The following is a 13,199-nucleotide window of genomic DNA, read 5'->3' as shown; positions in this document are numbered from 1 at the left end:
TAATGCATAGATCTCAGTGTCCTGCAATGTGAAAGCACATTGAACACAAAGTATAAACCTATGAAATATGTACCGGAATGAAAAATATTTAAAAAAAAATGATTGGTTAGACCCCTGAGTGCTTTTTATCATCACTACTTTTTTTATTAATAATGGCTTAAAAAATGCAATGATTTTTTTTCAAGCTTGTTTGCTTTATTAAATGAATTTAGTGAATCTACGTTGTCAACCTACACTGTGCTCCTGATTTGGGCTGCAAACATTTACCCTCTCCTCCTCCTAATTGGATAAAGGAACATTGCAGTTAACAGAAAATGCCTAAGAAAGCAGAGCAGAGGAAGTTAAATGACACTAGATTTCTGACAACATAAATTGATATTTTTCCTAAATGTAATAGAATGTATGTAGCTATAAACAAAATAATGCAGCCACCACATCTAAAGACTGGGAAGCTTCAGTATGTTACATTTTTGTTCTTAGGTTGAGATATAACAAGGTAAAAAAGACAGTTTACAGACTCTTCTTCCATTCAAATCAAACCAAAACAATATTTTAATTTGCCTAACTGTATGCCGTTTTAATTACATTCACAAGCCTTCCCTATTTAATGTATTTTCATTTATGGTCCACTTCCATTTCATACCCAATTCCCCCATAGAATTTTTTAAAGGGGGGACAAAAACAAATGGTGGTACCAGGCTTAACAGTATCTGCCAGTATGGTACAATATATTGTACGGCAGTTAATAAGACCCCTTTATCAAGAGGGAAGTCATTCACTAACAGTACAAGATGCTGGAGTATTTTACCCAATATCCTAGCATTTATTCTAGAACTGTGCACAACATACAAAAAGTGTCTTTTCCATCTCAGCTTGGGAGTTCCGACATTCTACTTAAAGTTGTACAGAACTACAGAACTGAAAAAGCAAAGAGTTGCCAAGCTGCAAAGCACAGGAACAAACAGACACAGGTAGGTGTCTACACGACTAATTTGTTTTAAGTTAATTAATGGCAAACTTTTTTTTCTCTCAACATGACCCCATATGCAAAACAACACACGTGTTGCAGCGCTCCACAATGCCATGGTTGTATGTTGCATTACAAAAAAAGAGTCTTGTGCTTTAATAAATAGGGTGCATATGCAGCCTTTTTTTAATTCTGAATGTGCTGCCTTAAAAACTGCACGCTAATGGGTGACACAATTAACACACACGCATCACTGCAACACACAGATCTAAATGGTCCCTTTCTACTCTGCTAGTCAATGAAAAAAAAATTGTTTATCCAATGATGACCTTTGTACAAAATGCACACAGACAAGTCTCAAATGGTCACATACTACAAATTAGTGAAGTGTATGTTGCAATTCCTGTTTTTAAATAGCACTTAAGCAAAAAAATATAAGCAATGTTTCCCTTAATTTTCAAACATCAACATTACCAGGAACCACTATCCAAAATGAAGAACTGTGCCTGGAAGTTGGCATTCTGTAAGCACCTCCAGGATCAGGTAGTAAGAATTGGTCTGAATTATTATATATGTGCTGCTGAATCTATTGTATAATAAATAGAAATCTATAAATGCCTTGCCCTGAGAATTATTTGCAAAAGCACAAAGCAATTTAGAGATAACAGACAAATACTTTAATAAATCCCTGCAAACCTACATACAATCTGATGTCCTTACTTCACCCACTTGTGTGCCATTTTAGTGAAGTACTGGTTAACCCACAAATATGTTTTTGTGGCAGGAAAACCACATGAGCACAAGAACATATAAACATGTAAAGAGCATGCTTGCTATGATTTAAACCCTGGTTTCCAGTGCTGACAGACAAGTATTGGAAGCACCAGGCTGCCCAATGCACATTGCAAAGTCTTTCCACACCACATCTATTGTATCACAAAAGGCCAGACTATATACAAATATGCAAGACACAGATGTATTAGGTAGGTACAACTCAGCTGCCCAAAAATCACAAATATCAAATGATTGGCAGAATAGGCAAAGGCTCTTATTTCCCCAACAATTACAAAACTTGTAACTAATAAAAAGTTGCAAAAGTACATACCATTGGCCAAACTCCTTTTATTTGTCCTCCTTGCCATGGTCATTTGGACCTGGTGCTGGATCCTCATGGACTTCTCAGGGTCCTGACGACCCACTTTTAACATCTCCTCGGATGGCAGTGCCAGGCTAGAGGTGTCCAAGTCCATAAAGTGATCTTGACTCAGGACTGTTCGGATGTAGCCTTGCTCGGCGCATGGAGATGCCACCAATGCCATGTTGGATGCAGGGGTCTACAAGTGACCTTCAAAATTCCAGCCACAATCTCTGGGTACCTGCTGAGCTTTGGGCTTTAGCCACCAATAAGTTGTCTTGCTCTCCTGGTTGATCCCAACCCTAGTGTGCAATCTAGGGTAGACAGTGGTCCAAAAATACAAACTGTGGTATGTTCTGTGTTCTAGTACATGTGTCCACTACACAGAAAACCAAGGACAGAGTACGACCACAGTACCACTATCCAACCTCTGGTGAATTATATGTCCCAGTACACTTTAAATCCCAGTGTACAACCTCGAGTAGATTTTTGGAACCAGTATACACTCTCCAATAGGTTTCTGGTGGTAGTACACACTTCCAGTAAACACTATGTTGCTGAATACGCCTCCGGTTAGCTTTATTGTGCCTCCGCTAACTTTCAGTAACTGTTGAAGCAGGTACACACCTCCGTTAGACACCCCAGAATAATCTCCAGTCAGTTCTGTGCACCAGTACACACTTCCAGTGCATGCCAGGTGCCAGTATACAACCCACAATCTATGCCAGCTGCAGGTAAAAGGCTGCCCACCTGTATTAGACACAGCTTTCTGTGTTGGATGGTGTTGTCCCAGATGGTGTAGTCCCAGATGGTGTAGAACTCCAAACTTCAGTATGCAGCATGCACTGCTATGATCCAAAGCTCACACACTTCTGCACACCTCCAAATACACAGCTTCCTCTTTTTGGTAACGGGTAGGCCTCCTCCCACCTTTCCAGCCTGGGATTCCTCAGATAACTCAGCTTTTAATGTCCCTGAGGTTCAGGGCTGGGCTGTATAACATAGAAGAGGGAGGGATTGTACAAAGTTGTACACAAAGGCTGTACTGCCAGGAGGGGAGGGCTGGGGAGTGGCACCTCTATACACCTCACAGATAAAAGTTCAGGTTCATTGCTGTGCATACAGCCAGTGATGTGTATTCAGGGAGCATGATTTACAGGCATTCTTCATACATCGCCAAATACAAAAGAGTCTCATAGGAACACAAACCGCTGCATACCTAATCACAAGAAATATCATTTATTTAAAAGTGTATGTAAACCCTAACAATACATTTATATTATTTGCTCCTGTTTGATCTAATTAATAAAAAAACCTTTTCCGTTATCTGTTCAACAAGTTCGTACAAATACCTGTTAATCCTATTACAAGCTGATCATTTCCTGTACTGCACTTATATTAGGTACATTGTATTTCTGAGAAGTACAGAACACCTCCCCTCTATGTTATGGAAAAAGGGAAGGGGGTATTGGTTTACCTTAGTATGGGAATTTGGATGCAGTCCAATGAGTGATTGTATCTGAAGAAGTAGAGAGGATAGAATAGTTTTGATTTACTTTCTAATATATATATCCCCTTTGTTACACTTTGCAGACAACTTCTACCAAACAGTTATATTCAGACACGCACAAGGAAATGCCTTGTTTTGGTGCAAACCAATTACCTTGCTGGTGTGTTTGTAAATGAGAGGTGAAATAGTTATCATGTCCCATTCAGATCTGTAAAGTAATGGATGTGCTAAACATTTCCCTGGGTATAGTTTCGGTGTAAGCAGTTTGGCCAAATCCTGGTTTATCTCAGCCTTCAAATAATGGCAAACTGTCAAGGAAGGCTAATTCTAGCACAACTCTTTGCTTGCAAATAATACAATATATATATATATATATCAATATATATATATATATATATATTTGCAGATAATACATAAATACTTTTATTACATATTTACATATCATAGTTCCAACTATTCCTACAGAGCTACAGGGGCTGTAATAACCACATTCTATCATACAAAAAATGTGTGACAGCCCTGCCCAAACCAGTTTTCAATCTAAAGGGTGATATCCAATATGTAAGGGAGGGTGGTGTAACCCTGCCAAGCCCTTGCAGCAATATAGTGTAAATTACTCATTAGATAGCACACATCATAACTATGTGAAAACACAGATCTGAGATTTGAAGGCTGTCCTGTGTATTATGATTGCTCAGAACTGAGACCCATGAAAAAGGTTAACCTAATTAAAAATGACATTTCGCTTTTGCGTAAAAGTGAAACTATTTAAGGCTAATTAAACTCACAACAAAATATGTGCAAAGTCATATCATTTTTAGGCGTGTAATATTTACCAAATTATTGTAGGAGAGTTGTTTTTTAGAAAACAGGAACATCCAGGGTAGAAAAGCCTGTCCTCATATATATATATATATATATATATATATATATATATAGATCTAGAGAACAGAAGGTGCAAATATATGGCAGGAGATGTAAGACTCCATAGTAAGCTGTAACAGAGCCAAGAACTATTGGGTGGAATTTCCACCATCAGAGGCTCTGATATACAAAGGAAGCCAAAGGGGTCTCATCAATACTAGAAATACCACTTTTGCAAGGTTTGACCCATTATACTTTCCCCACTTCCTAGATTGTAAGCTCTTCGGGGCAGGGTCCTCTCTTCCTCCCGTGTCACTGTCTGTATCTGTCTGTCCTTTCAACCCCTATTCATTGTACAGAGCTGCCTAATATGTTGGCGCTATATAAATACTGTTTATTAATATTAAAAATATTATTCATTATTATCATTAGTGGACAGTTACTTTGTGATATTCTGCTCGGCCCTCTGACATTGCATCTAGCAATTCATTCTTCAACTTTTTACAGATAAGCAGATGTGTACAACACTATAGAGCTGTAGAAATCAGATCTCTTCTGAGATATTCAGATATTCATTAAACCTGTTGTAACGTGCCATGTAATTCTGGCCATCGGAAAGGGAATATATTATTAAAGGTAGAACATTCCGCTGGAACAGAGACAGAGATCCTAAAGATTTGAGTCATCTATTAATATACAAATACCGGTATGTTCTCTTAGATTGTAAGCTCTTTTGGGCAAGGTTTTCTCCTCCTTTTGTGTCATTGTTTGTATCTTTGTTCTTTGCAAATCCTTTTTACTGTACAGAGCTCCTTAATATATTGGGGGCTTTATAAATACAACTTAATAATAATAATAATAATATTATTAATAATATTCCAATAAAATCAGAGTGTATGTAAACCCAATCTCTAAACCTCATGCAAGATCTCAGCTCTGCTCATTTAACGCACCCTGTATATAGTTGATTTTCATTACATTTATATTGTGAAAAATAAAGTTGGCCACCACAATGAAGGGTTCGGAGGTGAATGGGGGTATTACAAACTCCCGGAAATATTAAGCTCACTTATTTCTCCAATATCGTCAACAACTAATGTATATGGAAGAATCTTTTAAAGGTGACCCATTGGGACAAAACTCAGCTGATACTGCTGATATGTTTGTGACGCTCTATATTCTGTCATCCTCATCCTTAACCTCTAAGTGTCTGGGCACAACTATGACAGTAGTGAAGCTGCCATCATAAATTAGATTTGCTGTCCTGCTGTGGGTCAGATACTTCTAACATGGCCTTAGGTGATGTATTATTTAATCAAATCATAACCTAACACACCCAGGAGATGACAGGGCCACTTAGAACACAAGTCATCGTCACAGTGAGTGAAGGAATGCCGGGACATTCTCCATGGCTGAGCACATGGAAAATGATCCTGTGACATTCCTGGACAATACTCCTAGCACCTTCCTTACTGACCAGGTCAGAAAGAGGACGGCATGATGATCTGACTTTACATCTATGCATAAACCTAGGGAGTCATAGTGGAAGCTGTTTGTTTATGTCTTATATTATTCATAAATAATCTGATTTTAAAGACCTTCAATTAGTCCTAATATGTCATCTTTAAACAACAAATGTATAATTGTATTATGAAATAGGTGATCATCTGTAATTCTTCTTTCTATATTCATCATCAACTCTACTCAATGGCTGGCCATGAGCCCCAGGCGAAGATAAATTCTTGAATATATTTATTTCTGGAAACAATCAAAAAGACTAAGTGTACAGAGAACTTGCCCTTTAGGCCCCATACCTGCAGCAGAAAACTGCTATTGGCCCCTCCCGGCACATAGCAAACTGCTGCTGTGCACCTGAGAGTAGCACATTGCACCACGGATAACACATTTGCACATGGCTGCCTTTGAAAGAACCACATTCCAACCAAAACCACAAGCAAATGTGTTATCTGCGGTCTGTTTCTGCAGCTCCTGGGTGCATAGCAGCAGCAAATTTACAGCCACAAAAAATGGTTTCACACTTCTCCAATTTACTTGGATAGGGGTGGATAGGACTGTGCTCGTGCATCTGAAATGGCCCTTAATTATATACTAGGCTAAAGCTAGGTACACACGTGCAATAGTTATCATATGAAAACGAACAATCAACGATTATTCTCGATTATTTTGAACGATCGTATTGTGCACAATTCTGTACATTCTGTAATGATACGATCTTTTAAATATGATCCACCAATAATGTACACACTAGATACATTCGTTTGAAATTTGAAAATCATTCAATCATGAAATCATTTAAACAATGAAGGAAATGACATGTACAGGAGAAAGTGTATCACAGAACAATCTACGATCACTGAACGACCGTACACCCAATCGATTACGAATGATCATCGCCCAATCAGATCTGCCGGGACAGTCGTTCGTTTCCAGTGAGATTCCTCATTCGGCGGTGTCGTTGACCAGTTGTCATGCACTTTTTATGTTAACAATTATTGAACGATCTGTCAAGGATTGTTTGTTTTCAATGATAATTACTGCACGTGTGTACGCAGCCTATCCTCTGACTATCAAACAATGTTGCCTTTGTTTTTCATTTATTACATTTTGCTTTATTTTATTTATTTTTGTGTTTTCACTATATTCAATTTTTATTTTGCAAACAATATTTTAACACATTGGGTTCTGCCTGAGCATGCTGCATGTTACGCTGCACATCAGTGTCTGCCTGCAGAGGAGCCACTGCTGATAAATTATTCACTTTAAGGTTTTACAATCACTAATAATGATATTCTATTATTTACTCCCTTTTGGTACATTATAACTGAAAATATTTTCTTATAAAAAAAGGGAAAATAACAGCTTTATCAGCTAATATATTTCTGTGCTTTTAGCCTGTGCTGCACTCACTCTTTAGTTATATTGTTCCTCATTACCTCTGAGGACTACAGAACACCTTTTTCTATATTACAGAGGAGGATAGCGGTGTTCGAGAGTCGTGCGTTATGGTAACAATGCTGCTTTTTGTAGATTTAGTACAGTGAATATTGTATCCCAGTGTGTTACTTCCACCAGGTGGAAAGAATAGAAAACATCCAGCCATCATGTCAAAGAATTGGAAACTGTAATAGCTGAAATGTTTGTTCTTCAAAACTCATCTTGAGCTATTGAGTTGTATTAACAACAGGCTGTTATCAATAAAGGAGCCTTTAGCACAAGGATGTTCAAACTTTTTGCAAAGAGGGACGAATTTGGTGAGGTGAAAATGTGTGGGGGCCGACCATTCAGCCTGTACTCAGGGTTAGTGTGGGCGTGATCTGCTTGGGTCCCGCATAGCACACACCCACCAGGGTGACGTGAGGGATTCCGCTGTCAGTGCTGGCAGAGTGGGTGTGGTTTGTGTGGGTCCGACACAGGACACCCCTACTATAATAACATAGGGGATTCCCTGTGCACACATGGAAACTCCCGTCCCGCTGATTATACCCGCCGAGTAGCGGGCCAAAAAATTGTAAGGCGGTTGATCAACTCTAATGCTGGTGCTAAGTGCTGGTGGGCCGCATATTATTGATTTTTATTACAAAAGCTGCAGGCCGGTGGAAATCTGAACATGGGCCCCAAATGGCCCCTGGGTCATACCTGCTTCAGGTCAATTCTTACCTGAAGCTCCACCTGCTGGCTCAAAAGAAAAAGGCAAATGATTGCACATGCTCTTATGTGATAATAAATAAAAAAGGAAACATATTTTTATAAATGTTACATTCTTTAGTCTAGACTATAGAAAATAACAGCTGCATGTTTCTTTTAAGATAACAGAAAGAACACATTTAAATGCAAAAAGTACCTGCACCCCCAATAGTCATTAAGCAATCATATGATTCTAGAGCTCTGTGAGTCACTAACCACAAGAATTTATTATATTACTCAGAAGTCCTTTCTTCATTTGAAAAGGGCTTTTGGAAATGGGTTGCCAGGAAGGATTTCTTTATAAGAACCCTATTGGAGCTCTGACCTGTGGTGAACTACTGTGACCAGAACTGTCAGCCCGCACTGATGGGACCTGGAAGTATAGTCTTTGGATAGCTTTTCTGGTTTAGCAAAGCCTGTATGATTGTGTGAAACATCCAGTGGGTGGACAATTCACTTACATCCCACTGCAGACCTAAAAAATGGCATTACTCAAAACTCTATAGGGCTTTATTTCCACATTTCCATTGTCAAAAAGCATCAACCATATTTTTCTTATTATAGACCCACCTAAAGTCTCGCTATTTGCACAGTACTTTTATTTTTATCAAACCATCGAGACAAAAGATACAAGATATTAAGGAATATCTCATTAAAAAAACAGTTTTTCCTGAACTAATTAGTTTCAATTCAGAGATTGTCCTGCAGTACTTATTTCTGCCACTAGATGACCTCAGTCTGATGGCCAGCACCATTTAACCCATTTGCTCTGAGCCCAGGCCAACAAAAGAAAAAGAAAAAACACAAGCCAAAGTTAATATGTTTTCATTTAATAGCCTGTTTCTGGTCAGTTTATGAACTCATTGGCTGTTTTTTTTTTCTCACTGCAGGAGGGTGATACCAGGTCAGCTTTTGGTACTTCCAATGATCTAATTTAAAAATTGTTATGTTTTAAGAACTATCCTTATTGCTGTACTCAAGCCAATCACTTATTTTATTGCTATATTGTTTTTTAGATTAGAATGTAGTTAGTGGCTGTCAGGCAGCCCGGGCCTCCCCTATAGAAGTCATGTAGATGAATAAGACACATTGACTCGTCCTTTAAACACGTACAGAAGCTGCCATTGCACAAGTTACTGACTGTGCAGATTGTTTGAGTTGAATGCCTGGAAACGCCTCTGTGCCTTCTTTTGTCCAAGTTAAAAGCTTGCAAAAAAACTTCTTATCTTGTTCCAGAAGTGAATCAGAGGTGTACACAGTGGCTGGGAGGAAAGGCTGAGAGCAGAAGGACTTTCATATTATCCCATGGAAGACTGCACAGCCATTAAAGAGACCCTGTCACCATAAAAAAAACTGCAGGTACAAATGTATAGTGTCAGTGCCTGTACTTTCCATATTTTTTAATTCTCTCGCAATGTGCCCATGGGCTAAAAAAAATTGTCTAGACAATGTTCCAGCACAATCCCCTCCCTCATTACATGTCATTGCATTATTTTCTTCTGGGAGTGTCTAATATCTGTATGTGTTGGCCAAGCTCCTCCACTCCTCCCATCACCTCCCCATTTTATGTAGAAGCTTCTGCTTAATCCACAGGGAATACAAATGACTGATGGAAGATCTTGCTGTATTGCTGACATATAAGAGGCCAGGGGCTGGCATTCAAAAGCACAGGGCTCTTTGTATGATCCATAGTACCTTAGATTGTAAGCTTTTTGGGGCAGGGTCAACTCCTCTTTCTGTGTCACTGTCTGTCATTTGCTACCCCTATTTAATGTACATCGCTAAGTAATATGTTGGCGCTATATAAATCCTGTTTAAAAAAAATAACTGTAATGGAGACACTTGAATGAAAGGTCCTTAGCATTAAAGAGGACCTGTACTACAGTGATGAGTGAGTTCTTATTGATTGGTCTGCAGAGATGATGTTACTTCCTTGCAGGTGCTCAGGATTTTATTCATTCTTACCATGAACAGTTTAGTGTTAATGCAAATGAACATTGTGAACATGAAGGTAAAACGCTTTTATTACAGTTAAGGCACAATGTATTTATGTAAGTAAAAAAAAAACTTTCTGCTTGCAATTTTAAGGCTAATATAGTTCTATTACAAGGAGCCCATGCCAGTTTATACTTGAGAACTATAAAAATGCAAGGGATAAAATTGCTAATTTTTTTTTTTATTAATATTAGTAAACAGGATTTATATAGCGCTAACATATTATGCAGCGCTGTATTTTAAATAGAGGTAGCAATGACAAGACAGATACAGACACAGGAGGTGAAGAGGACTCTGGCCAGAAGAGCTTACAATCTAAGAGGTGAGGTTGGGGACATCCTACAAAAATAACATATTGGTTAAATATTTTTGGAAAATGTATTCAAAGCTTCTGACAGCTTTTGTCACCTTGCATTTGTTCTGTTCCTCTTCCAAAATGTTCACATGGTAAAACAATAATATAACTTTTATGTAACAATTAACAGTTTACATTCTGACTGTGTAGAGTTACAGTGCCATCTAGTGTACGATAACATGAAACATTTTAATTTGAATTCCAAACAATCTGAATTTAAAGCATACCTAAACTCAGAATTTTCACTTTACATAAAAGGGTAGACAATCCTTTAATGTAAAGTAAAAAAGGTTGTAAAAATGTAAAAAAAAAAAAGGTTGCAGCACCACCCCTAATTTTCGATCGCCAATGAATGGGACCCCAAAGTCTCCTGGGATACCTACATCACTCATCCCGGGAGGCTCTTATGTCCTTTTACGCATGCGCAGAGCCTTTTCGTGAAAAAGGGGAAATTGCTGATCTCACGCATGCGCAGTGAGATCGGCAAGTTTTTTTTCCACCCTATATCACCTGATCTCACGCCTGGGTCGAATGATGTAGGAAGAAGAACCCGGAAAAAGAGGTGAAGATGGCGGCGCCCAGAGTGCCGGCCCGAAGACGGATGTCAGGACTACGCAGGACCCGATGGAAGAGACCTCCAGATGGATGGGACTGTTCTGCGGAATTGAAGGTAAGTGCATTTTTGTTTTTTTGCAGGATTTTGAGTTTAGTTCCACTTTGTGATCAGGCAGGTCTTTATTGCAAAAAAGACAAGCCATGCCCTTTGTCCGATAAAACAAACTTTGTTTAACTTACTTGCCTGATTGCTTTCTTCCTCTGTAAAAAAATACACTGAGTTGCTCAAGCAGCAAATTCCAGTTTCATCTATGGCTTCTGGGACTGAATGAACTGATGAAGATGGCCAAAGTCTGAAAGAAGTGATGAAAGAATATGAAAGAATGGGGACAGGCGAATGTATTTACAAAATTGTGACAGGTAGAGGAACTTTAGAAGGGAAGGGTCATTTCAAAAAATTGCAGAAGGGTCATTTCAAAAAACTGATTTAGTTTTACTGTAAGCAGATACAAACCCAAACTGAATTTTATTTAGTTTGCTGTGTGCACTGTGTATCATAAACATTGCACATTTAAAAAATTCTTGTTTTTAAACCTTTTTGGTCTTTTCTTACATCTTAGTGTTAACAATCTCCTGCTATATTTTGGTAATGATTTCTTGCCTACATGCAGTCTAGAGATAACTCCATGGCATTTCTCATGGTGGGTTAGTGTAAACTGTAACATTTAATGTATAATTAAACAGCCATTTATCATCTCCATCATTATGTATTGTGTGACAGGGTGACAATGCAGGAGCATAACATGGAAACAGAGAGAATGTTGTCACTCCTTAAATGTTAGTGCTGGAACAAAAACCTTGGTGGGACCATGAAAGATTATTTGTATTAAAAACTGCAGATTTAAAAAAATTTAAAATTATTTTTGAAAAATGTTAAAACTCCTCCTTATAGTATATGTAATTGCTTGATTATCATGTTGTTTGCTTCAATGGTTAAACTGATTTACCTAGAACAAGCATGCAAATAAGGATTTATAATTTTATTCTCATGTTTCTGCTTTGCATATATCTGTGTCAAAAAGTCATTGGGCCTGATTTAATAAATCTCTCCAAGGCTGGAGAGAATACACTTTATCAGTGAAGCTGGGTGATCCAGCAAACCTGGAATTAATTTCTCCAAAGTAATTTGCTATTTTCTAGCAAATGTTTTCAATCCTGGACCAGATCCATTCTAGGTTATGCTGGTCACCCAGCTTTACTGATGAATTTGTATCCTCTCCTGCCTTGGAGAGCTTTATTAAATCAGGCCCTTTAGGTGACCGGCACAGCCAGGCAATTATAAGGAAGAGATTATGAATGACAAACCTTTATTTGTCTCCACTTATGACCACATTTATAAATAATTTTATCTAATATGACCCCTTAATGTAAGTTTGGAGTCCAAGACATCAAGGCTGTCCCATGCCAAGGTATTGTTTGGAGACCATACCCAACACTACTACACATATAGATAAATAGATCAAACAACTTTGCATTTATCATTTAAAAAGATTGCCTGCATATACTTTATAAACTGATAAAGTATATATTTGGGAAAAACAATAATTAAAAAAGTATGTGAGTGGTGATTCTGCTACAAATTCACCATTTTCCTAATTTTCTGCTGTTGGTTGGTGACAATGCTTCAGCAGAATTGTATTATCAATGGTGCCTGTGTTCTCCACTACTGGACTACAGAATTCATTGTATAATATTTATTGTTGATATCCCTCTGTGTGTACTATACTGTGTGTAGGAAAAGGGCTCTTGAAAGATGTAGTTCAGGGGGTGGGTGGGGCATGTACATATCAATAGGAAGTTATTTAGGACACCCAACTAATATTTCAGAAGTTGCCCTTGCAAGAATCTGTAGGTAATGTCACTAAGACGACATACAATCCATTTATAACTAAAGGACCGGTAAAAGGTAAAATAATAGTAATGCTGGGACATGATCTGGAGGGGAGGATGGAGGCTTGGGTGTAAAATTGAGTCATGTCTATACAAACCCCTAAAATAAGAAGTGTTTTAAAAACTCTCCTGTGGTATAAAACACATTTCTCCCACTACAGCA

The 13,199-nt window shown here is 38.1% G+C and overlaps 1 protein-coding gene across 1 annotated transcript in view; it reads right to left on the bottom strand.

Annotated features, from left to right (window-relative positions):
- The window catches only part of LOC140322380 (plakophilin-2-like), a 30,456-nt gene extending 27,379 nt beyond the window's left edge, over positions 1–3,077 (bottom strand). The window contains exon 1 of the mRNA XM_072398954.1: positions 2,073–3,077. Within this exon, the coding sequence (XP_072255055.1) occupies positions 2,073–2,286 (214 nt within the window). The 5' untranslated portion in view covers positions 2,287–3,077. The remainder of the gene's footprint in view (positions 1–2,072) is intronic.
- Positions 3,078–13,199: the final 10,122 nt, after the last annotated feature.

Source organism: Pyxicephalus adspersus, chromosome 2 (genome assembly GCF_032062135.1).
Source record: "Pyxicephalus adspersus chromosome 2, UCB_Pads_2.0, whole genome shotgun sequence".
Taxonomy (NCBI): Eukaryota; Metazoa; Chordata; class Amphibia; order Anura; family Pyxicephalidae; genus Pyxicephalus; species Pyxicephalus adspersus.
The sequence above is the reverse complement of the archived record's forward strand: the minus strand, read 5'-3'. Positions and strand labels throughout refer to the sequence as shown.